This window comes from Penicillium hispanicum (assembly GCF_028827665.1).
Source record: "Penicillium hispanicum strain IBT 35686 chromosome Unknown utg000003l_segment0_segment0, whole genome shotgun sequence".
Lineage (NCBI taxonomy): Eukaryota > Fungi > Ascomycota > Eurotiomycetes > Eurotiales > Aspergillaceae > Penicillium > Penicillium hispanicum.
Genome location: NW_026623195.1, coordinates 2377747 through 2402591, shown reverse-complemented (window position 1 = coordinate 2402591; position 24845 = coordinate 2377747). Strand labels below are relative to the sequence as shown.

General features: G+C 52.6%; 10 protein-coding genes across 10 annotated transcripts; 4 read left to right on the top strand and 6 right to left on the bottom strand.

Moving 5' to 3' along the window:
- Nucleotides 1-134: 134 nt before the first annotated feature.
- On the top strand, nt 135-1666 carry she9 (putative mitochondrion biogenesis protein (She9); the record flags this gene model as incomplete). The annotated part of the gene is made up of 2 exons (XM_056942512.1): nt 135-747; nt 816-1666. 2 exons carry the CDS (start codon nt 135-137, stop codon nt 1664-1666), a joined length of 1464 nt encoding a protein of 487 aa, XP_056802395.1.
- Nucleotides 1667-2359: 693 nt separating this feature from the next.
- Nucleotides 2360-3487, bottom strand: rip1 (ubiquinol--cytochrome-c reductase catalytic subunit RIP1; the record flags this gene model as incomplete). The annotated part of the gene is made up of 5 exons (XM_056942511.1): nt 2360-2541; nt 2609-2759; nt 2827-2915; nt 3051-3319; nt 3363-3487. 5 exons carry the CDS (start codon nt 3485-3487, stop codon nt 2360-2362), a joined length of 816 nt encoding a protein of 271 aa, XP_056802394.1.
- Nucleotides 3488-3785: 298 nt separating this feature from the next.
- N7459_003326 (histone-fold domain-containing protein) lies at nt 3786-4518 on the bottom strand (the record flags this gene model as incomplete). Its single annotated transcript, XM_056942510.1, has 4 exons — nt 3786-4114; nt 4178-4268; nt 4323-4408; nt 4461-4518. The coding sequence occupies 4 exons, from the start codon at nt 4516-4518 to the stop codon at nt 3786-3788; spliced, it is 564 nt and encodes a 187-aa protein (XP_056802393.1).
- A 407-nt stretch (nt 4519-4925) lies between these two features.
- On the top strand, nt 4926-7840 carry N7459_003325 (chloride channel protein; the record flags this gene model as incomplete). The annotated part of the gene is made up of 7 exons (XM_056942509.1): nt 4926-5400; nt 5461-5528; nt 5582-5941; nt 5993-6070; nt 6119-6444; nt 6500-6854; nt 6920-7840. 7 exons carry the CDS (start codon nt 4926-4928, stop codon nt 7838-7840), a joined length of 2583 nt encoding a protein of 860 aa, XP_056802392.1.
- Nucleotides 7841-11564: 3724 nt separating this feature from the next.
- On the bottom strand, nt 11565-12237 carry N7459_003324 (uncharacterized protein; the record flags this gene model as incomplete). Its single annotated transcript, XM_056942508.1, has 3 exons — nt 11565-11827; nt 11899-11975; nt 12062-12237. The coding sequence occupies 3 exons, from the start codon at nt 12235-12237 to the stop codon at nt 11565-11567; spliced, it is 516 nt and encodes a 171-aa protein (XP_056802391.1).
- A 1229-nt stretch (nt 12238-13466) lies between these two features.
- Nucleotides 13467-15059, top strand: N7459_003323 (transferase family protein; the record flags this gene model as incomplete). The annotated part of the gene is made up of 1 exon (XM_056942507.1): nt 13467-15059. The coding sequence occupies one exon, from the start codon at nt 13467-13469 to the stop codon at nt 15057-15059; it is 1593 nt and encodes a 530-aa protein (XP_056802390.1).
- A 1867-nt stretch (nt 15060-16926) lies between these two features.
- N7459_003322 (uncharacterized protein) lies at nt 16927-20705 on the bottom strand (the record flags this gene model as incomplete). The annotated part of the gene is made up of 4 exons (XM_056942506.1): nt 16927-16985; nt 17062-19016; nt 19074-19957; nt 20496-20705. 4 exons carry the CDS (start codon nt 20703-20705, stop codon nt 16927-16929), a joined length of 3108 nt encoding a protein of 1035 aa, XP_056802389.1.
- Nucleotides 20706-20865: 160 nt separating this feature from the next.
- N7459_003321 (ankyrin repeat domain-containing protein) lies at nt 20866-22242 on the top strand (the record flags this gene model as incomplete). Its single annotated transcript, XM_056942505.1, has 2 exons — nt 20866-20872; nt 21611-22242. 2 exons carry the CDS (start codon nt 20866-20868, stop codon nt 22240-22242), a joined length of 639 nt encoding a protein of 212 aa, XP_056802388.1.
- Nucleotides 22243-22469: 227 nt separating this feature from the next.
- N7459_003320 (uncharacterized protein) lies at nt 22470-23053 on the bottom strand (the record flags this gene model as incomplete). Its single annotated transcript, XM_056942504.1, has 3 exons — nt 22470-22706; nt 22778-22871; nt 22953-23053. The coding sequence occupies 3 exons, from the start codon at nt 23051-23053 to the stop codon at nt 22470-22472; spliced, it is 432 nt and encodes a 143-aa protein (XP_056802387.1).
- Nucleotides 23054-23294: 241 nt separating this feature from the next.
- N7459_003319 (pyridoxamine-phosphate oxidase PDX3) lies at nt 23295-24488 on the bottom strand (the record flags this gene model as incomplete). Its single annotated transcript, XM_056942503.1, has 2 exons — nt 23295-24340; nt 24452-24488. 2 exons carry the CDS (start codon nt 24486-24488, stop codon nt 23295-23297), a joined length of 1083 nt encoding a protein of 360 aa, XP_056802386.1.
- Nucleotides 24489-24845: the final 357 nt, after the last annotated feature.

Here is a 24845-nt window from a genome sequence, read left to right as displayed (position 1 = left end):
GTCTTCAAGCGGTCGAAAGCGCCGTCCCCATCTGATAAGCGCCAGCCCGAATTCCGCTCCAAGATGATCCTCACCCGCCGGGATTCTTGTACCCAACCACCACCCCCTCCTGGCTCGAGGCCTCCCTTTTGGCCATGCAGCCCATGCCATTGCTCTTCCGGCAATCGATTCGGCCAAGTCTGCGTCTCACACGAACAACCGCTAACCCGGGACCACTGAAATTTCGAACATCTCCGAGCGCCTTACCCGTTAGACCGACCTCGCGGGCCTTCTCAGTCTGTTGGCAGTGCCAGTTTCGCAACCAGCCAGGGCTATATGATGCTTTCAACTACAAGGACCAAGCGAAGGACGGCGCAGACGCCGACAGAGTGGCCAAGACTGCGAAGGAGGCTGATTCTGCCGAGGTGATCCAACTCCCGGGCGCGGATGCGGGGAGTGCTCGTGCTGCGAGTGTTTCTGCCACCGAGGTTGACCAGACTACGGCGGAAGCGACGAGGAAAGCGATCGAGGAAAACCTTCTGGAACAGCTGGAATCTGAATCAAGAAAGGAACAGGGTGCCAATGCTAGTGACAAGCAACCAGGAGGGCTTCCGTCTTATCTGGAGGGTCGGAGGTCAAAATGGTCGAAGCAATTCAGCACAATGATGGACAACATCCAGTCCAACGTATTCGTGGCCGGTCAGCGCCTCAATGACCTGACCGGGTACTCCGGCATCGAGGCGCTCAAAAATGAAATCCATGCGCAAGGTAGAGACCTCCACAATCTCCAAGAAGAGAAAAAAGTGCCGAAACTGACATGTGCATTATTTTCATAGAAACTCGACTGCGCGAAGCGCGAGCACAAGTCCGAAAAGCCAAAGAAGACTACACGGCTGCCATCAATAATCGATCCACCTCTCAACGCGAAGTCAACGAGCTCCTCCAACGCAAGCACGCCTGGTCCCCGACAGACTTGGAGCGCTTCACCCTCCTTTACCGTAATGACCACACCAACGAAGTTGCCGAGGCTGAGACACAGGAGGCATTGTCTTTAGCTGAACGCGAAGCTGAAGAGGCAGCGGCGCAGTTGAGCAGGAGCATTCTCTCACGCTACCATGAAGAGCAAGTCTGGTCCGACAAGATCCGCCGCATGAGTACTTGGGGAACATGGGGACTGATGGGCGTCAATGTCTTACTATTCCTCATCTTCCAGATTGCGGTCGAACCCTGGCGCCGGCGACGGCTCGTCAAAGGATTCGAAGATAAAGTTGTCGAGGCCCTGGAGAAAGAGAAGGCATTGAACCATGCTGCAGTTGTCGAGGGAACTACATCTTCCACAGTCCCAGCCACGACACTTCCAGAGGTCATTGATTCTACCCCTGAAAGCGAGCTTCGCTCAACCGGATCTCTCACCAACGAGTTTGTGCCAGCTGCAATTGACGCTCCAACTGTTTCGCCTTCAGCTGCAACACATCCGGTGACCACCTCTCAGTCTATCTTCTCTCGCCTGGTCAATGTCTCCTCTTCACCCATCTCCCTTGAATATTGGGGACATGCTCTCAATGAGCTCCTCAGTGACCGCAGTATTGCTATCTCCCAGCGTGACCTTACGATGGCTGCTATGCAGAGCGCTGCAGCTGGCGCCGCAGTCATGGGTCTGGTTATTGCTCTCGTGAGGCCCCGGTAAACACCTTGGGTACATAGAAGACAACTGTATAGGAAGGATTTATATCTTCCCTGTATGGGGACAGACACGGTCTTGTCCCTCTTGTCATACACTCTTGTTCTATTTGCCGTCATGTTTGTACAGAAGACGTACCTAATAGGGTATGAAAACATAGTGTACCAATACGATCTGATTTGAATCCTGCGTAGAACAGAGTATTGACTGGATCCTCGATGCCAGAAGTGCGCCACGCTCTCTTTCGCAGGGCAAGATCGTATACGCAATCCAACTTCTCTCCAATTCGGAAATGAAGCCCAAGAAGCACAAAGGAAATCTCATGACTAGGCAATACACTGACAGATATAGAACACAAGTATATACTCAAGGAGACAATGCGGGAAACCTCTGCACAGAATCAATGGAGGTCGTGCAGAGGCTCTCTAGAAAGCGAGTCTGCCAAAGAAACACCCGCAGATCACCGTCGTCGAGACCGAGGACACAAAAGGTCCGAAAAGAGGCTCATTTTTGTCCATATTATAACACGGTCTCTTAATCTTGACAAGACACACGGTCGCTCCGTCTAAAGGAAAAGATCACACACGCACATACATAGACAACTTTATCTTCCTGTCCACTCCACATCTTCCTCGGTCTAAAGAGACAACAATCCGCGCGTGCGCGGCAAACTGATCAAATTGTTTTATCACAGGTGGCTTAACCGATAATGAGGAGCTCATCCTCGGGGAAGCTGTATTGAGGAACCTCCAAGTTCAGAGGAGCGGGGCCCTTTCTTATACGGCCAGAGATATCGTAGTGAGAACCGTGGCAGGGGCAGAACCAGCCGCCGAAGTCGCCGGCCTCGCCGATGGGGACACAGCCCAGGTGGGTGCAGACACCTATTGAAGGAGGCCAGTGTTAGCTGCTGCAGGTGACCGTGTTTCAAATCATAGTCATTTCACGTACCAAGCATGACCAGCCACTCAGGACGCTGGACACGGTCCTCGTCAGCCTGGGGGTCACGGAGACCCTCCCACTTAGCGTCACGAGCCTCATCGATCTCACTCTGGGTGCGGTGACGGATGAAAACGGGCTTGCCACGCCACTTGATGATGACCTGTTGAGGGGAAGCGCGGTTAGATGGTGGTGGTGGTATAGTGTCCGAGGAGAGGCCGTTCACGTACGTTCTTGCCCTCAGGGATGGAGCCCAGAGCAATCTCAACCTTGGCCTGAGCCAGGACATCGGCGGAGGCGGACATGTTGACCAGGAAGTCTGCAGGAGAACCACACGATCAGCCATAACATCCACACCACATGATCCACGCAACAAGCGACCACGTCTGATTCCTCCCATCTTTTCATTTCCTCCACAAGAAGCCATGAAATCTCGTAAGCGCGAGGTACATACCCTGAACAGTGGCCTTGGCACCGACAGCGGAAGCCAGACCCATGGTGCCGGCCATGAAGTAGGAGAAGACCTGGTTGGAGCGAGGGGACTTTCCGGAGGAGTATTTGCTGAAGTTGGGGATCTTGACGGTCGAGCCACGCTCCTGAGCGTTAACGAAGGGGCTCTCGAACGACGCCTTCGCATCCGCGACTCCCCTCCGCTGCTGGCAGGAGGCGACGGCGGCGCGGGTGGTGGGCAGCTGCTGGCGGGCGCAGGTGCGCAGCAGAGTGCTGGAAGCGGAGGAGAGCGACATGGTGATGCAATTGACCACACGGGAGGGTGTTGACCGCAATTGCGTTGCGTTGGAGGGCGAGGAGAGGAGGGAGGGTGGATGAAGCCGGGAAGTCGAGGTTGGAGCCAGAGCTTTCGCTAGCGATCGGAATCACGGGGCCTGTCATTGGCTGAGCGGTTCCCGGGTATTGAACTTCATTCCTGCGCTGCCACTCCCCACGGAGTGATCGAGCTGCAATGCTTTACAATCTATTGTTCAATGTTCTCGTTTCCTATGATATTCTCGTTTGATTTGGGACAACTGTGTGTCATTGGTATCTACCGTACAGATCCATTCCCCGACCCCGATGCGACCCATAATCAAAAAGCCAACTGGCCCGACAAGCAGCACCCGGAATTCCATGAAACTCCAATGCAGAACGAAACAAGCAAGAAAGAGAAGAATACTGCCGTACCGCAAGATTATCAATCTTTCATCTCAACGTCGGGGTCATGGTGAGCGGAAGGGTCGACTGTGCGATCCGCAATCAGCGCACTCACGGGAACCACGGGTGTACGAGGCACCGTTGGCGATTGCTTCGAGTCTTCCTGTTGGGGAGCTGGCTCCTCAGACATGGCTCCATTCGTAGGACCCGGGCCAGGGCCGCCGCCATTTAGAGTGCGCTGGCCCTTCTCCATCTCGCTTTGCTTGGCTGCCTCCTTGGCCTTCTTCTCCTTGTATTGTTTGTATGTCGTAGTCTTCGGAATTACGTCGGCAAGGAATTCGAGGTTGTCGATGTGTGATACCGCCGTAGCTATTGCGCGTTAGTGCAACTGCCCGACTGAGTTGCCAGTTCGTGACGCCGTCTGCTACCAACCTAGATCTTTGTATTGCATCGTCTTTCGTGGCTTCCGTTCTGACTTGACCACATTATGGCCTTGTTCGGCGAGGTACTGGATGAACATCTCCTTGAATTCGCGTCAGCGGTCGTACATGAGATGGAAGCAGAGGGTGCGACCAACGGTAGCCATGGCGATGACAAACGTCGCATTGTTAGAGCATTGTACAATGTCGTCGTCCAATTGAATGATCTTTTTGATGCGGGAAACTGACCAAGTTAGCCGTGCTGTCTCGTCTCTTGATGATGTAGTACTGCTCACTGGGAAGTGCGCTCTGGCCGGTGATCTCATCCGGCTCGCCTGCGTTTTTTGGAGACATGACTGGAATTTTCGAGAGATCAAGAGCCAAGAGGCTGGAATATGAGAGATTGGAGTCGTTATAGAATGTTCCTTCCGGGCCCAGCGATCCCAAGCGCGAGTGTCGAGTTCGAGAAACGGCCAAACGCGTGTGCGCGGCGTTATCTCAGCAACCTCCGTTATCGATCACTTAGCGTCCGCGCGGACTTGGTCTCAACACCCTCGACCTCCACCGCCGTTCTCACCGGGATTGCTCGAATTCCCCGAAGGCTTGAGTGATCGCTGCATATATCCATGAAAACTGATATAGCGCGGGTCATATTTTCGATTTGACCCGTGCCCTTCAGCTTGTGATTCCCCCGTCGCGGAAACGCATCATCGACAAAGCTCGAATACGACTATGCTAATTCCACCACCCGGTTCGATGTTATGACCCTTACACGCCCCTCCTCGACCTTCGAGAGGTCGCCATCCATTCTTTCAGAACGCCGCGATATGCGCAGACTATCTGGCCGTTCTGTGTCCTCCACCGATCCGACCCCGGCTCAGGAGCCTGCGCCCCCCGCCATCACAGAGGAAATTAGCGAGATCAAGCGATACGAAGACTTCACCACAATAGACTGGGTCCAAGATGCTGTATATGAACAAAGTCGTCGCCGAGCCAAGCGGCGGAGCGGCGCTGGTTTCTGGGAGCAAGAAGGCGTCTTCGGCTGGAGACGCAAGCTGCAGGAATCCTACGACGCCGGCCAAGCCTGGCTTGTGGTGACACTTGTTGGCATGGCTATTGGACTCAACTCAGCGGTTCTAAATATCATTACCGAGTGGTTGTCCGATATCAAGCTGGGACATTGCACCACCGCATTTTACTTGAATGAACAATTCTGCTGCTGGGGTGCTGAAGGAGGTATGTGAAAGATAACTTTGAAAGAAGGAAAGTTTAGAAACTCACAAGGGTCACGTACAGGATGTCCGGAGTGGAAGCATTGGGCATCTTTCTGGCTGATCAATTACGTGGTTTACTTCTTCTTCGCAGTAAGGCTTGTCTACAACAGAATAGTGAAAGCCGAGAGCTGATGTTGGTACAGATCCTTCTTGCTTTTGTCGCAGCCGTTCTCGTCAAGTCATTTTCACCATATGCTGCAGGGTCCGGTATTTCAGAGATCAAGTGCATCATTGCGGGTTTCGTCATGAAGGGTTTCTTGGGTGCTTGGACTCTTCTGATAAAGTCAATTGCTTTGCCATTGGCCATTGCATCTGGTCTCTCTGTTGGAAAGGAAGGGCCCAGTGTCCATTTCGCTGTGTGTACCGGAAACGTGATCTCGCGTTTCTTCGGGAAATACAAGCAGAATGCCTCTAAGACAAGAGAAATATTGACTGCATCTGCAGCTGCAGGTGTGGCCGTGGCCTTCGGTAGCCCGATTGGCGGCGTGCTGTTCTCATTAGAGGTATAGCCGGTTCCATAGATCTATGGACAACGGACGCTGATCAGTCAACAGGAAATGGCGAATTATTTCCCACTCAAAACGCTCTGGCGCAGCTATTTCTGTGCCTTAGTGGCAACCAGTGTGCTAGCAGTACGTTGACTGGACAATTCTCCCTAGAACTTCACTGATTCCGGCTAGGCGTTGAACCCCTTCAGAACTGGACAACTTGTCATGTTCCAAGTCGAGTACGATCGCACATGGCACTTTTTTGAGCTGATCTTCTTTGCAATCATTGGTGTCTTTGGTGGACTCTATGGTGCACTTGTGATCAAGTGGAATCTTCGCGTCGCAGCCTTCCGCAAGAAATACCTTGGAAAATACCCAATCGCCGAGTCTGTCGTCCTTGCGGCTCTTACGGCTATCCTGTGCTATCCGAACATGTTCTTGAAAATCAATATGACAGAGATGATGGAGATTCTTTTCCGCGAATGTGAAGGTGGGCATGATTATAATGGACTGTGCGAGTAAGTCGTCACCCTTTCTCCCAAGAAGACAATGATTTGACATTTGGCTCTACAGGAGTAAAAACCGATGGGCAATGGTCGTGTCTTTGGCTATTGCTACGGTCTTACGTACTGGCTTGGTGATCATTTCATACGGTTGCAAGGTTCCTGCTGGGATTTTCGTGCCATCAATGGCTATTGGTGCGTCGTTTGGTCGCATGGTAGGGATCATGGTGCAGGCACTACATGAGGCTTTTCCTACGTCGACATTTTTTGCATCGTGCGAACCAGATGTCCCCTGCATTACGCCCGGCACATATGCATTCCTAGGCGCCGGAGCTGCGCTCAGTGGAATCATGCACCTCACCATCTCCGTCACTGTCATCATGTTTGAGCTGACAGGTGCTCTGACGTACATTTTACCGACCATGGTATGTTTCCAGACCCTCGAATTGCCCCATCAAAGCGATTCCGTCTTACTAACAGTCTCCGCCAGATTGTGGTGGGTGTAACCAAAGCCGTCGGAGATCGATTCGGGAACGGCGGAATCGCAGACCGTATGATCTGGTTCAACGGGTTCCCATTCCTAGATAACAAGGAAGACCACGTCTTCAACGTGCCAGTATCCTATGCGATGACAACAGATCCACTTTCATTGCCAGCGTCGGATTTCCCCGTGCGGGAGGCGGAGCATCTGCTGAGTGACAACAAATTCCAAGGCTTTCCTATCGTCGAGGACCGAAGCAGCAAGACGCTTGTCGGCTACATCGGACGCACGGAGCTCCGATATGCCATTGATCGCGCGCGCAGTGAGGGGTTCATTTCACCCAGAGCGCGATGTGTCTTCACCCAGGATGCAGCCGAGGCAACCGTTGCACGGCGAGCATCCATTCCACAGCATGAACGTGCAGCACAGACGTTCGACGCAATCCAGACTAGCGTGGGTGCCGGCTTCGTCGATTTCTCGCGCTACGTCGACCACACACCGCTCACCGTCCATCCGCGCCTTCCACTTGAGACCGTCATGGAGATCTTCAAGAAGATGGGCCCTCGTGTCATTCTTGTCGAGCACCGTGGCCGTCTGACAGGCCTGGTGACTGTCAAAGATTGTCTGAAGTACCAATTCAAGGTCGAGGCCGAAGAGCACGCTCTGGCCGCAACGAGTTCGTCCCATTTTAGCCCTCTCGGCGGCCACCTGAATAATTTTGCGCCGGAGTCGATGGAGGAACGAGTGTGGCGGTTCATGCAGACTGTCATCAGGTTCGTGTCGGGCTCCAGCTCTGGTTCTAATCGGCCAGTGCGACTACGCGATCGGGATCTTGCGAGGCCGTCAGAGCCATCAGGGATCTTAGATGGGACAGAAAATGACGGACTGGTCGAGTTGGAGGAGAGAGATGAACGGGCTGGGAACCGTTAGAGCTATAATGACTACGTCGATATAGGATCGATAGAGGTGCTTGAGTTCATGTAAAGTATTGCTCCAGACCAGCCCTCGTACGATAAGCATCTAGTCCTCAAGTTAGGTCAAGATTCTACCTGATGAATGTAGTGTCAAGCCCCAACACCAATTGGGCAGTGAATGGAGTGTCCTGTCGGAACTTCCTGAAAGTGTCTTCTCTCTCCTAATGCCTACCATTTAATCGTAAGCTAGATCTGCTGGATGGTTACATTTTTGAACACTAATAGAACAAGATGGCTACAGCCAAGGTTCGTGATTGACAAGGATTGCTGATAAAAGAGTGCACCTAAGCAACAAAGAACAAAAGAAAGACATTCGATCACATTTACCCTCGTCCTCTATCCTCGACAATGCGGACAGTTGCAAGTTGGATCAACATCATTCAGCATTGTCCACATCCCCTCCATGCCCTGAAGCTCTTTGAACGCCGGATCCCATTCGAGATCATACCTGCAGCTGATTGTTTCCGCTTGTCGGTCCATTTCGTCGGCATATGGATCCTCGAGACTGACAAGTCTCAGTCTTCCAACCTGTCTGCTGATCATGAGCAATGCCTCGTAAGCTTTGTGGCCAAGGTCAAATTGAAGCAGCTGCGATACCACGTCTATGCAATCAAGGATGGTTGCGACCCTGTCCGCAACGCAGGTCTCTATCCGCGAACCTAGTGGGGTATTCGGAAATAAAAGCAAGGATATAATGGGATGTTTTTCAGCGGCCACCAATTCTGCGATTTGGAGATAGTTCGGCATGAGGCCTGTGATTTCGTGAGCGTACTGATCTAGATTCTCGACGATGTTCGCCCGTTGGTCGAGAAACCATTCAACATGGAGATCCATCGCCATCGGAAGAGAATTCTATTGTGTGCTGGAGACTTTGGAAATGATGAAGAGAAGTATGATGGTGAGATGCCAGGCTTAGCTGACAGACTGTCGGGTACTTATACTTGAGTGTCGTGCCACTGCATGAATCTGTTGACGGGATATGAACTATCCTCAAGACACTATTGTCTACAGCAAGCCCTAAATTTAGAATAGAGTCAGTCTTTGTCGAAAGCTGAGTGCTTTTATACTGTGGCAATGCCATCAAGTCTCATAAAGAATCGAGTTGGCTTTGGAATAAATGGGCATTGTGTCGGGGTCCAAAATAGGACTCGACAAAGTCGTCAAAGAATCAAAGAGCCAAGGACTGGGCTATGTTCGAGAATAAAGCGCTAGTCTCAAATTATCCTAGAAAGCATCAAGATACTAAGAGCAGAATACTGAATTTCACTGCGCGGCTAATTTGCAGCTAGCTAATGACAATTGTATCGCAAAGTCAAGATCGCTATACCTATCAAAATCGGCCATACGCTGAACGGGTTCATATTGGAGCCCACTTCCATCATAAAATTAATCGAAGGGCTATTGCAAATGCTATTGGGCCAAAGCTGGGCCAGTATGAGAAGGGCATTGGTCCCTCGCTCAACCCGGTAAGATGCGGGAATTTGTGCGCGGACTTGTCCCCGTCAAATAGACTGGAGTCAACAACAACGTCGCAAACAGTCACGCTGTGCCCGCCGGGATATTTCGTCGCAGAATGGAAGACAATGTCCACACCATACTGGATTACCGGACACCTAACGGTGACTTCTTGAGGTTTTTACCGTCATCCCAGCCATGTAGATAGCTTGCGCTCTGTCTCTTCGATAGATGACTACGACTTTTCCACATACTCCGTGTGCTCTCCTCTGTTATCAAGAGGTATTCAAGAAAAGATAGTATTAAAGATTTAGTCAAACACTTATAAACAACCAATACATCAAGCAAATACATCTATATGTTGTTCACGCTGGTATAAAGCAAGATAAATACCAATAATCCGCAGTCTTATCACAATCTGATTGCTCCAGAAGCATTGGCTGAACCATGAGATGGAAGGCGTTGGCTAAGTTGATTATTGATCTTATCCACCTTCGCCGAGAGCTCGAGGATCCGGTCACAGGAGCTGCAATTTCCAGCTCCATGTCTCTGTTTGGTCCCCGAAGAGCGTGGAGAATTATATCCACAATCCCTGTCATTGCAGTCGCCGCGGTCCTTATGGCCCCGAGCCAGCTTGTGTTGTATTTGCTGGTTTGGGCCCTGCTTTAAAGAAGCATAGGTGCGGTCGAACTCACTATCAGTGGGTCTTGACATGGCGGTATAGAGCTCGGTGTTGTTAACAGTGCGCTCCTTGTAGATGTTTGCCAGCCCTGTAGCTATTGGTATCCCCTCTGTAAATAGCTGACCCATCTCGAGGGTTAACTCCATAAGCACAAGGCTATCAGGGTCGGTAGGCTTCTCCCTGTCTGCGAAGTCGCACATTTTTGTTCCCAGATCATCTAGCCGTTGGACTCATATCCGGCGAGTATGCTCGTTCTCAATGACAGAGGTGAGTATATCTTGGCTTGGCTGGCAGGAGTCGTATTGTGGAGGGAGGTCGTGGCAGTAGGGTGCTGTCTTTGAGCCTTGGTCTTCAAAAACAGTTCGGACATTTTCAGGGATAATGAAATGATTCTTGTATGGCAAGCTTTTGAATAAGGGAGGAAATAGAAATTTCCCGAATAGAAAAATCCGGGAATGGGGTTTGAAATGACGGACAACACAGATGCTATAGCTTTTGCTACCAACCTGCCGCCGCCTAATATGGACTGCAGGGCCATGATAGCCTGGGCTACTAAACTAATTCGAGCCCCACTAATTCAGAAAGGTTCTTCACGAAGGACCTACAGTCTTTTGTCTTTGAAGATAGTGACCATGTCAGCGAGTGTACAGCAATAAAGAGACTGGATATGTGTACTTTCGTATCGCCAATGTGTGTATCTCATGTTGAGCTACCAGTGCATTCCTGGCAGATGTCTATCCCACCGTAGAAGTCATTGACAAGCGCATCTTAGCTCTTCAAGGAGGTAGCCCCCGTAGGTTAGTCTGCTGTGTTCTAGAACATCCTAGGTCTCGCTCACACCATGGACAATACTGCATCTTATATCAGAACCATTCTTGATGACGCGAATATCCCGGATCGAGTACAAGATCAGGACTATCCAGCCGAAAATATTGTTAACCCATACTTCAAGATTCCTGACCTAGAGGCGATCAGCACAGTTGCACAGCTACAGTATACCATTTGTTGTACATGAAGTGCCCTTGCCTTTATCCAACATCTGGGCAAAACTGATCTCTATACCCCCCAGGTCGACAGCATATATGGAGCAGATCCCAAGGATTTACTACAAGATTTAATTTGGGTGGACAAAGAGTCTACAGCGGATAGTGGGATATATATCCAGGAAGAACTAAAGGTGCCCAAAGGCACCAAGGGTATATATTTCCCTCTACAGGGGGCCAGTCCAGTTAAAGAAAAATGGTAAACAAACAAAAGACAAAACAAAGGAAACCAAGAGAAAAACCAAGAGGAAAGAGAAAGGAAACAAAAAGAAAAGAAAACAAAAACAAACATCTTCACCCAGTTTTTCCCTTCATCTCACCTCACTGAGGTCCTCAGAGAGAAGCAAAAACGGTCAAAAAGCCCCAGAGGAACGCCACAAAAAACATCCCCTCGCCCCTGTAGATATGGTACTTCTGTTTTCATTCAGCTCACCTCACTCAGGTTCTCGGAGTGAAGAAAACAGCAAACAACCGAGGAACGCCATCAACCCAACACCCCCTTATGCCGCCGGGGGGTCACAATCTGAGCTCCTTGACGCCATAGCTGCTATGGCGTATGGTGGTGGTGGTGATGGCGGCGGGGCGGGCGCGGGCACCGGGCGGGCGGCGCGAGGCGAAGGGGGGAGGGCGGATCCCGGGGGGAGGGTATACCCCGGGGGGGCCGCGACGAACACCACGCCGCTGGTGAGGCTATCGGCGGCGGGCGGGGCCATCTCGGGGCCGGCGGACTCGACCAAGATGGGGAGGGGGCGGCTGGGCTGGCCTGGAATTTGATTCACATTGGTTAGCGTTTACTACAGCATAGGGCGATGAGGCTCTTGAGCTGTAACTTACCTGCCCGCCTCTCCCGGAGCCACTCCGCAGTGAGGGCGGTTTGGGGGCTTGCGACGCCCCCAAACAAGTCGTCGGCCCTATACGAGATGTCAGCCACTATGCCCAGAGACCCTCCAACGACCACCCAGAAGAGTATCTACAGGGACGATGGTCTTGAACTTACGGGATCTCTTCGGCCTCCTGGGGCTTGTCGCCACTCTTCTTCTTAAAGAAGAAGACACCGATGCAGCCTACGCTGCATACCACGAGGAAAATCATGGCCCAAAGGCCTCCTGGCAGCTTCGCCAGGTTGTCGATGGCGGAGGGCGCGGGGACAGAGGTGCGCAGGGGGGCGGTCATGGTGGTGGTGCAGGCGTAGAGGGTGAAATGTTTTGGAGACGAAAAACATCAGGGGTCTGGGGGAGCACGATATACCCTCTTCCCAGCAGGGTCGTGCCTACTGAGTTTAGGGTATGTACGTCGTAACTACGTCTGTAGCTTCCTATTCCACCAGCTGCGTCAATCTGACAAGCGTGGAAGCCGCGTAGCTTCCAAGCTTATCGGCGTCCTCAATCCCAAAGGGTATAGATAAATGCGTCCGCCATGATGGCCTGCGTGATATGAACAGAAAGCCACGACACCCCCGAGCCGCTTTGAGCCCGAAGAGCTTGGTTGTTTGCGCGAGTTGCAGAGTCCGGCTTCATACTTTGGCAACCTCTGGATTGGGCGGTGGCTCTCCCAAATGGGACTGACCGAACGCATCATTGACATCTCCAAGGGCCGATAAGGTTGTTTACTGATTCCGATGGAGAAGGAGCGCACGGAGTGGGTGAAAAACGTCATCTGTCTAAGAGAGCAAGAAAGCAAGAGGGAGAGAGAGCTATATAGGAAGGGGCGACAGTTAGCAAACCTCAGGCAGCCGCAACCAGATTCTTTACCGATATTTCCAGATATATTTGCCTACTCAGGTACACATGTATCTACATGGCCAGCTACACGAGTAGAAATAGCTGCCGAGAAAGGGTATTAAGTACTACTGCCTGATATACCTGCAAAAGCTCACCCCTATAGCATGAAGAAGCCTGGTATAGGATGTGATATACCTCATAATATAACATGTTTATATACTAATCTAGGGAACACTGTAGTTCGTTAGCGTCAAAGGTTCGCCGAGGCTTCGAGAAGAAGCCTGACCAAGCTCCGCGCTAGACGGATCGGCCCGGAGGCGCGTGGAGGTGATAAGGCGAGAAGGCGCATGGTTGGGTTACATCAATGGTGATAATGGCGCCGGATGCGACGCCTGACTGGCTGGTTTTCCCATCTGTGTTTTTATTCTCCTCGTTATCGCGATTGGTGAAACAACCAAACCGGGTCCACTTCACTCGAGTCAACTTGACTCAAGTGGAGCAAGGCTGCTCCAGACCAATGGTGATTGGCCTGATCTGATCACCATTGCTCGCGGGACGTCCTTTGGCTACCGGGCTATCCATTGCTATTTAGGCCTTCCAAGTGGTCGACGCAGGACAATCTCCAATGTTCACCTTCCGGTGACTTCTCCTTCTCCAACTCCCCAAATCCCAACCATCACCATGACATCCGCCGTGACGCATATGCACACAGAGCGCGTGTTCTCTCGCAGCCATGCCCACTACACCGCAGAAACCGAAAAGAGCGAGTTGCTTTCTCTGTTGGACGCTACCACGGCCAAATACAGCGTCACCGGAGCAGTGTGGTTCTTGGAGCGGCGGAGTGATTCCAATATCACCGCCGCAGAACTGACTGAACGTCTCCGAGATGCCTTGATAACAACTTTGGAGGCATATCCACAATGGTGCGGCCATCTGAAGGCTGTTCCGTACCAACCGGACTTGGGAAGGGCACACCACCAACGCTTTGGCCGATTGCAGCTGAGTTACAAGAGCCCTCACGACCCGGGAGTCGAGCTCGTCACCGCAATGAGCGCACAGCGCCTTGATAAATGGATAGCGGAGGACAAGCGCATTGTCGACTACAGGGACATGAAAAAGATCCCACTAGAGGATTTCACACCACCGACAAAGCTGGCGGCGCCGTTTCAGGATGACAAGGATACCATCCATCCATGTCTCGTAATCCAGTTGACCAGCCTTGCCTGTGGGGCAACGATGCTGGGAATCAAAATGGCTCATCCATTGGGAGACGCACACACTCTCTTATACTTCGCCGGTGACTGGGCGCGCATCAGCAATGCAATGGCAACAAGTTCTTCTTTGCCTTCCCTCGAGCCCCTGTTCCAGCCTTCACTTCTTGACAAGCAGGCTGCGGGTGATATCGATAAACCGGAGCCTGATGAAAACATTATCAAGAAGGCCACGGCTCTTCCCTTTCATCGTTACGACTGGTGGGCAAAGTTAGAGGATTGTCCCTGGCCTATCACACCGCCAGAGCCTTTTCGATCACAACCAATCAAGCCAGCTGGAAAGGCCATGCCGTGGCGGGAATGGGATGTCACAGCCCCAGTCTCGCACTATGTGGTTCACCTCAGCGCCGACCAAATCCAGCGAGTATGGGAAGCGGCATCCGGACCAGGCACACAACGAATCAGCCGTCATGACGCAGTGGTGGTACACATCTGGTCTTGTATCAACCGAGCGCGCAACATTGCATCGAACACAGACAACGATTCCGTTCACTGCGATCTGGTGTACGGCATACGTGAACGCATGTCCTTGGGAAACAACTTCCTCGACTCGCCAATCGTCATGGTCAACATAGAGATGAAGGCAGCAGAGGCTTCTCGACCTAATCTAGCTCCTGTGGCCTCGACTATCCGGTCCACACTCACCCAGGTGCAACCGGAAGGATTGCAAGCGCACCTCCACTCTCTTGCATACGAGGATACTCCCCAGCGCCTCTGGCAGGGCTTCCTAGGCGAAAGACATATCATAGTCACATCGTGGGTCCAGGCCCCGGTGTACTCTCTCGACTTCGGGTCTGGGGTGATACCGCGGTATGTGGAGGCTCTCATGCCTGATATGGACGGGACCATCCAGTTGAAACAAGCGCCACCCCCTAAATATGAGACGGCACAGAATGGCGCCGCGCGATTACGGCCATGGTATCAGAATGGCGTCGATATTTCTTTCCATGTGCGCTCCGATGTCGTCGAAAATATGCTCAAGGATCCGTATCTGTTCCCCTGATCTGGTATGGACAGAAATCGATAACAGGTAGTCCTGGATAATCCTGGATGAATTTGTCATAAGTTATAGACCTCTCGATACCCTACATCTACAAATGGAGCCCACTGATATTGAGCGAGCGAGACTCGAACTTATGTCCAGCCACCTGCGTATGTAGCTCCCTAGTATTTCACTGATAAGCCCCTTCTGTCACCAAGCACATGTCTTCGCAGGCACTTGGTCCTCCATGGACCCGAGGTTAGTTATATTCATATTCTTAGCAGTCCAATTTCCGTAAGATGCAAATTAAGGCATTCCGGGCGCGTCTGGAGAATTCGACGCTGCAAATTCGGTAAAATACGTCTGCACGAGTACCCCCAGAGTCCTATTTTAACCGGAATCTGCATATGAATTATAGAAGCATAGTCAAGGTCCTCTGAATGAATACCTGAAGTAACTGAGAGTTCGTATGCGTAGCTCTTTGGAAAAGCACCGTCCATAATTTCGTATTGCAGACAGTCAAAGTGCAGTCTTAAGCATACAGAAAGATCAAGGAGGCAGCTGGTTGATATATAAGTGGTGTTTTGGCGGGTTTTGAAGGGAATCAGCTTCGAGTAGCCCGCCACCATAGACATGGCTGGCCGTCGCCATGATTGTTTCTTCCTGTCTTGAGTCAATATCGTCGCTTGAGAATCTTCACAAAGCATGCTTTCAAACTGATCAACATGGTGAGAAAGAGAGCCAATTCCAGGGTCAGATAAATAACCACTCGGCGCCTTTTTGCGGGATATTTCTTCTCGTCATCGCTCGCGCCTTCATTTTCAGCTGTTGTTATCGCTTTGGCTGTCCACGGTCAGTCTGTCGCCAAGTGCCTGAGTGCCATCTTGTCTCTCCATCATGATCCCGCGACTCATAATTGATTCACCCATTGCGCCGCTATGAGCTAGCAGGTGAGTCGATGTTCATAGGCGCCGAAAGGGTGATCGCCGAGCCAAAGCTTGGCCGAAATGGGTTCGGGCCGACCCAGTTCGGGGCAAGAGATGGGATCTTCGGGTGGAGATCGACTGTGTAGATCATCAGCAGGTATGCACTGAGTATTGCCATGCACAACATCCACCGACGTGGCCAGGAATGGAGCGTTGTGGGACGGGATGCAATGGAAAGGAAAGTCGGGCATGCTGAAATACATGCCGTGGACGCCCGAGGCTGACAAGGTTAGCCACATTGCTCACTCTGACACATACAACTTTCGGATGTCGGCGCACTCTAGGCCATAAGGCCGAAAAAGCAAAAGTGAGTCTGTTGTACGCCCAAGCCTGGCCACGCCATATGCAACCTGGGTGACTGCATCGAGTTCGTCTCGTCGCTTTACGGATTGAAGTTAGGATAAAGGGTATATGGGCCTTTGGAGCCCGACCAAGAATGATGGCGAGGGCTTCGTTGCCAGGAAACTTAAGAAGCAGGGGAGAAGAGACAGGACGGACAATTTGGATTGCTAGCCGATGACGTTTTCTTTTGTTGTCTTTGCTCGGATTCGAAAGTCCTCCAGAATATAAGGCTGCCGGCTTTATATCGCGCGCGTAATAGATAAGAAATCTACGTATTCTTCTCTTGACCAGGTTTCGCTGCGCATGGATCAACAATGAGATTCAGCTATATCGTAAAGCAGCCGCTCAACCAAGCTTCCCCAAATTGTACCAATGTAATCTTAACTGACCACTTGATACTTCTATCCTCCGGACCTCGCTATTGACAAATTGCTAACTACCAAGGCTTATTACGGAATAAACCAATCCTCGCAAGTTGTACCCGGGGTCATACTCTTCAGGAAGCACCACATATCATAAGTGAAGACGTTGACAAGGCTCCTGTCATCGGAGTACTCGTTCTAGTAGCCCCAGTCAGACCAGTAGACAATTCCATCACACATATCCGACTTTGCATCGCCTGTGAGGACAAGTAGGTTAGAATTAGCACGCGCGGGCCTGAGCCCCTACGCGAAGACAAGAAGGGAATCACTTACCTTCACCTTTCACGTTGTTCTTTGGCTTGCACGTCTTTGTCTTCGAGTCGTAATCGGCTATCTTGGTGCTGCTGTCCCCGTTGCATGTGCTCAAACCGAGGGCGCCCAAGTTGGTGGCCGACAGATAACAATGTTTACCGTCCTGCTTGATCTCAACCGTTCCGGTGGGGGCTGTTGCACTGGATGTGGTACTGGATGTGGTGCTGGATGTGGTGCTGGATGTGGTGCTGGATGTGGTGCTGGATGTGGTCGTTGACGTAGATATAGATGTCGTTGAGGGTAGAACGGTGATGGTTGTCAAGGGTGTCCAAGTCGCTCCGCATCCAGCCATCACGGTTTGACCGACAGTGCTCGTAGTCACATCATACTGCCAGTCGCCGCATGAGCAGAAAGTGTCGGTGATTGATTTGTATGCCGTGGTCGAAGCCTCTACGAACGTCTCCGTGACCGAAGCGACCGCAATGGAGCATTTGGTGACGGTTGGTGTCGTTGTGGTAGCAGAGGACTTGGAAATGGCCGATGACGCCGTAGTGAAGCTCGACACCAGTGTGGATGCATTGCCTGTCGATGAAATTGAAGCCACGGTCGTTTTGAAACTCGAGGATGCCCCCATAGAGGCCCCGGTAGCCGTGGCGCTTGATCCAGGACTGCTACCCCCCGAGCTCGAGGTGATGGACGAGTTTGAGATGATAGCACACGCCCCAGAGCCACTGTTTCTCTTGCTCAATGATGAAAAAGGAACCGTGGACTGGGAAGTGATGCCCTGGCCTTGGACCACGGCAATACCAGCCACCCAAAGTCGCCAAGCACCTACTGTAGTGACCAAGACGTGAGTTCCCCCGACCAGCGGGGTCACCATTGTCTCTTGATACGGGTCATGTTCCACACTTGCTCTGCCCGCTAGGCCAGTCGAATCCAGAGATTGTTCCCTGTTGATAATGTAGCCAAGCAGACCTTCATTTTGAGGACTGGTCGGAAAAAGGGAAAGAATAGCAGACCGAATTCTTTCAGCTCGAGCTCCATATTTGAACTCACCCTGGTCTGAAGTCTGTGAAAACGGTGTCACAACATGAACGGACGGTCCGTATATTGAATTCAATACCCCGGGTTGATCGACAGTGCCAATAAGGGTATCAATGCTCATTGCATGGCTGCCACCGCTGAAAAGAGTACCAATTGCCATACGCTCAAACTCGGCATCACTCGTGTATTCGTATGTGTCTTTGGCGATTTCCTGCATGAAGACAGGGACCTCAAATATATGTGAGATATAGACTCCCAGTGACGACGTGATGATGACTGATGTGCATCCATAAAGACCAGTGACCCCTGCAGTTGTCGCCTTCGTGTCGTCAAAGTTATACCACTGCGCAGTCACTGCCACTGCCTGCGAGACCCAGCTATTCGTCGCCTGTACAAGATCATTCAGCGTTTCGAACCATTCCACTGTAGGCTCCTGCAGGACACGTTTGCTCAAAGAGTCATTGGCTTGAGTCTCGTTGAGAGTCAGTGGCTGATCCATAAGGTTCCTCTTAGATAGCCCCGTGGGAGCTGTCGCCACAGTATTGATAACAGTCTCGTAGCCATTTGTTGGAGTGCCAGTAATTGTAGTCGTTTTCATTGAGGCACAGTCCTCATTGTAGTTGGTCAAAGTGGCCATGGGGGCACCACTGAGAGGTCCAATTTGGGTGGAACATAGCTCGCCAGCACAGGAGCCCAAAGCGCATACTTGTGAAGCTGAGGTCGTTGACGAGGTAGAAGCAGTGATTGTCGTCGTCAGACCAGTGACGGAGCAGCCCTTGGTTGTAACAGTAGTGGATGGTGAACATGTTGTGGTACGAAGTGTCGAGCTACCGGTGGTTATCGATGTAGGCTTGCAGACAACAGTAACCCTCAATGCAGTCTCGGTGGATGTGCACGAAGCTGTTGAGCCAGTTGAGGAACCAGTTGAAGAACTGGTTGAGGAACCAGAGCTTGACTGACTGCTGGATTCATCTTCGTCCTTCTCTTACTGCTTCTCTTCTTTCTCCAGCTGTTCATTCTCCGATTTCAGATCTTCGAGGAGCGATTCCACATCATCAACCTCCCCAGCTTCAACTTTGCCCTTGATGTTTTCCAGGTTCTCAGCCGCACAGACCAATGTGTTTGTTATATCTTCGACATCGTGAGCTAGGTCAGAGAAAAGGCTCCTTTTCTTCGACGAGCTGCATCCTGTCGAAGAGGCCTTGCCACCAAACTCGGAGATTAGATGTTCGACATTGACTAGCACTTTTCGAACCTTGTTACTAGTCTCAGACTTGAGTGGCGTTGGGCTAGCCTTCCAAGAGCTCAGCAGAGGAAATAGGGCTGCAATCTCGCTTGAGGCAGAAGATACGCTGGATTCAACCTGAGTTCCAGTGATCGTCGCCATGATTGCGGGAAGGATGATGGGCGTTGAACCGGATGCACCAGAAATGATAGGGACCGCAAGGGTTGTGCCTGACTCAACGACAATGCTGGTCAGAACAACGGGTGTGACTGAGGCGATGCCGCTCTCAGATTGGTTGGCACCACTACTTGTGCTAGAGCGCAGCGACGACGTCGATGAGGAAGAGCTAGCATCCGGAGTCGCACTGGCGAGAGAGGAGGTTCTGAGGCTTGACGTGGGAAGCGACGTGCTGCCGGGTCCCTTGGAAGTGAAGCTCTCGCTCACAGGGGTCTGAGTGCTAGAGATTTTCACATCCGGAGCGCGGCTGCTCTGAGTGGATGTGCTGCTGCTAGCAGATCCCGAAGTATTGGTTCTTAAAGTATACAGAGTTGTGGTGCTGTATCCCCGGGTGATGCTGCGACTGCCATCTGGCTTCGTGACTGATGGGGTACTCAAGGTCGAGGCTTTAGGGGCAGAGCTTGAACCATACTGGAGACAGCAAGAGCAGAGCTAGAGTGCTGTTCCGAAGTCGACGCGAAGAGGCTCGAGAAGGTATGAGATGATTCCACATGACGAAAGTTGTTCAGCCCGCCATCGTGTCAGTCAAGCTCGGCAAAAGGATTAGAAAGGCCTGTCATACCTAGTCGAGAGAGTGGAATTGGCAGCACGTCTGCTGGTGTCTCTTACGACGACCGCAGAGCAGCAATAGGAGAACACGGCTATGAAGAGTACAACCTCCCTGGCTATACTCCAGTTTTGATTGTACCACATGATGAAGTCTGGTTCTCATTCAAGATGTCAACAATGGTCACCACCATGGGACTGTAGGGCTATTTAAGTCCAAGGGCGTAAATGGCAGCTGGTCCTACCCAGCCAGTAAAATTACGATGTGGTGGATGATCATCTACCTGAGTATTATTTTTGGTCCTGTTCTAAGAATGGCCGCAGCTGACCGTCCGAATATCCTCCATAGGCAGCATGCCAAAGTATCCCAACTAGATACTATTCCTGAACTGTGGATGCGTACTAAGTGGATATAAGCAAACCGCGCAATAACCCTGTAGAGTATCGAGGCGCTCCCCTGTGTCAAACGCACTGCTTGCTCTAACCGAACGTTGTCCTTATCAATTTCCCAAAAAGCTGGGCTTGCATAGTTAATATCTTCTTCATCTCCATTCAGTCCAAAGACCGTATCACTCGACATGTCTGGAATCATATTTTCTTCCTTCTTGGACATGGGTCTCAACTCGGTGTTGCGATTCTCGATGGGCTCCCATATAGCAGCGCCAGGTTCAGCCTTGCAAGACGAGGCTACGCTTATTTATGTTGTGGGACTCATGTTTTGAGTGCTACATATCTACGACATGCAGTTCCACTCAGCATAATGACACCCAATAATGGGCCGTGAACCCAGCTTGCTTTTACGCAACAAAGTCACAAGCACTCCGCCATTGACCAGAGCAGCAGGGTCATCCTCGATTACCGTAAATACTCCAATCAACGAGACATATTATTCAAGGTGAACTAGCGAAAGTAGAGCGCCGTATAGCAAAGCGGACTAATGCCACAGTGCTAACGGCCGTCGTAATCAAGCGAGATCAAAAGATCGGTTGTTGTCGGCTCTGCTAGCGGTGGGTCTGGCTATAACTAGCTATGAAATAATTGGTCGTGTTTTGTGTTACATCACTAAAGACTTAGTGATCATAGGGGCTTAGGAAACTAGTTTCGATTGCTCTGTAGTATGTACCACGATGGGTCTGGCTTAGGGTGATTTCCCACAGAACGTTAGTTGGCATGGGTGCATCTAACCGGACCAGCCTAGCGCCATAAGAACTCATCAATCATACGAAGTTAGTATACTCTCCGTAGCACAATCCTCCCCCAATCCAGCCAAAATGAGTTTGGAGGAGCGTCAGGCTCAGCTGTCGAGGATAAAAATCATGTAGTTCCACGCAAGAAACCAGCCTGGTATCAGGCAGGCTACGCGCATGGAACTGAATTCGGAAGGCATGGGCGCCTTCTAGGGCGGGTAATATCGATGTTGCCCGCCATCTCCTCTCGACCGCGCGCGCGCCGATCTGCCGAATGACTGCACACAATATCCTCTGCGCCCCGGCAGCCCAGCAGATCCCGCTCTTCGAGCTTCTCGCCCACCATGGCTGGACGCCCAACTCCCTGGCTACTATGGCGCCGTGCTGCTCCTGCAGGTCGTCGCCGACGTCACCCTTGTCCGCTGGTTCCTCGACCACGGGGCCGATCCCAATCTCGGCGAGCAGCAACATAGGACGGACCGTCACGGCGCACCGGAGCGGGACTCGTGTGCGATCCTCGAGGCGGCGGCAGCAAAGTGCGATGTGGAAGTGGTACGGCTTCTCCTCGACGCGGGTGCGAAGATTCAAACGGGATTTCCCCTGCACCGGGCCGCAGGCGCAGCTCCGTATGGCGTGAATCCATTCGTCGGTCCTGTAACCATCAGCAAAGAGGATGATCGAAGCAGGATTCCAGTGATGGCCTTACTGGTGGAACGCGGAGCGGACCTCAACCAGAAAGAGAGGGCAAAGCAGTTGATGCCGGGATATTCCATCATGGAGGCGGCGATGGTCGGTGCAGTCGAGCGGGTAAGGTGGCTCTTGGAGCATGGTGCCAATCCAGAGGCCACGGGGGGCTGGGGAAATGCCGTGCAGCGTGCATCTCGAGATGGAAATGAGGAGATGCAAAGAGTGATCACTGAGGGGTTGGCAGCGAGGCGGTGGGTGAAGGAAGCCAAACAATAGAGAGGGTGTGCATGCCAGAGATACACTAGATGCTTAGGCGTTGGAGGGAATTGGGTGATCTCAGTTGCTGTGAGGGAACTGTCACCTACGATTTCCGCTGCACGCAACCCAGTTCAGGGATCGACCCGTAGACAAGGCTAGGTTCAGCCGTTACACGACGCATAGCAGAAAGAACGTTATTCTACAAATCCTTCTATACCTATACCACACAGCTTCATACCCATCATCTATGCCCCCTCCCGCATCCCAACAAGAATGCATCCGGCCCCCATCATGCCAGCGCCGAGCCACCACAGCCCTCCCACGGCCTCACGAAACACGACCATGCCCAGCAGTGCCGTCGCCAGGAAATTGGCCGCCGTGTTCGTGATGGAGACTTTCGTCGTGGACGGGCCGGCGGTCAGCGCGCGGGTGAAGAGCGCCCACATGATGATGTTGCAGACGACATTGAGGCCCAGACAAGCCTGGTTGGAATCAGCACAGGGTGCCCATGCAGGATTCCACGGGTCAAAGGGGGGAAAGCATCAACACTTACGCCGCGGACGAGCACTTCCAGGAACGGCGAGGAGTCGAGGCTGAAGAGATGCGCGAGCGATTGCGCAAAGGCTGTGGTGTGGTTATCCGTTGTCCTATGGTCGAGAGTAAGCCATGGGTTTCACGCCAATTATCGAAAACCTTCGATCGTGGTGGCTGGACAGCAGCTAGCATACAGTTTGGCGAACAAGCCGTTCAAAGCGGCGAAGGCGCCGCTGGCCACGGCGAGAATGATCCACGGGGAGGTGGATGATCGTTGGGCGGCTGGAGAAGACATTAGGGGCGATATGGACAGGCAGTACGATAGAGGCTCGTGAACAGGGCCAGCTGCAGCGGGCGAAGGGAATGGATTCGCGTGTGGAGAGAACGGGGGAAGTTGATGCCAAGACGGAGGCTGATAAGGGATAAGAAGATCGACACACGCCGAGGATGAAGGATGAAGGATGGAGCTCAATATCGTCCAGCGATGCAACGCTTGCTTGACTCTACGGAATAGTTATAGTGTAGGAGTATCTACATCATGGCGAAAGCCGCTGCAGTCGCCACTGGGCACTTTCGCCGTCGCTCTCGACTCGCACGTATCGGAATCGATCGTGTAGGCGACTTCGCCGACCCTGCCAGAACTCAACCGACTCCGGCACCAGGCGCACGCCGCCCCAGAACGGCGGGAGAGGAATCTGTTCGACCCCGGCGAATCGCGCCTCCATCTCCTGCACACGTTGCTCCAGTAAGGCCCGGCCATCGTCGATATCCGTCTCGTTGATATCGGCGGGGACATCGGTGCCCGCGGAGGATCCAGCCGACGCCTGTAGACGAGCCACGCTCTTGCGCCGCTGGTGTTCCGCCAGCTGTGGCGGCTCCGCAGACCAGAGCACACGGCTCTGCCAGCTTGCCCAGCCGCCAATCTGGCTGCCTCGTTCACGCGTGCGCCAGTACAGCTCGCTCTCCGCGCGGCTGAGAGGCTCCAGCATCCCTTCCACGCGCACCTGGCGCTCCACTGCTGCCCAATTGAATGTGAGCGCGCCCCATTTGTTGCCGGGCCCGGGCGGGCCTGTCTCATCGCCAGGTTCCGGCATCGAATCTAGGGTGTCTGCCTTTGCGACATCCCGGCCGAATACCTGCCCGCCTTTCCCTTCCCGGCTGCCCCAGTTGCTGTATACCACCCACCCTCGCTCGTCAAGCTCCTTCAGGTAGACTGCACGCGCACTGATCCGGCCCGACGGTAATGAGGCGGTGGCCAACACGCAGGTCTCCGGGGCGGAGCTGGGTGACAGCCGCGGGTCTCGGAACCAGGAATGGAACTGGTGCAGCGGATTGGTCCCGTGTAACTGAGAAACGGTGAGAGGTGGATTTGTTCCGAACTGGTGTGCTCGCGCGGGATTGGACAGGATCTGGCTCTCGGTGGTGGAATTTGGGGTCGACGTGTCGGAGCGGAGAGCTTCGGCTGCGCTGAGAGGGGATGGGACTGAAGCGGCAGGCTGCGGTGGTTGGCCGATACACGGGTCAGTGGTCGCGGAGGGAGCAGTCTGGGGAGTAGGAGTGGTTGCGATGTCTCCAGGAGCAACTATCGAGCAGCTTGGTCAGTTGATAAGCTCTGTGATCGGTGCCCCGCGGGGTCGCGGGGTGCTGCGTATGCACGCGATGGGGACGGTAAAAAACGGAAGAACCGGCGTACAGATGAGCTTCTTTGGGCGCCGCGACTGGGCGTCCATCGAATGATCGTGAGACATGGCCTGGTGAGCGCCTCTGGTGGTGGTGGAAGAACACGCTTGGAGACGGGGCTTGCCGACGGCGGTGCGGTGGAGGCGGGGGTGGAATGAGTCAAGGGCAATGGAATTGGAGATGGGCAGGCGGCACCGCATGAAGGAATGAACGAGGCAGCACGTCAAGACCCTTGGGGAGGTTGAAGGGAGCAGAATAATTGCCAGGCAGAGAAGTGGGAGGGGAGAGTCGACGGTCTGCGAGAATCGAACCACCCGGGATCGGAATCTGGAAAACACCAACTCCAACTACCCACGCGATCATCACTACATTGGCCCATCTATCCTCACTGAGTGGAAGTGCTTACC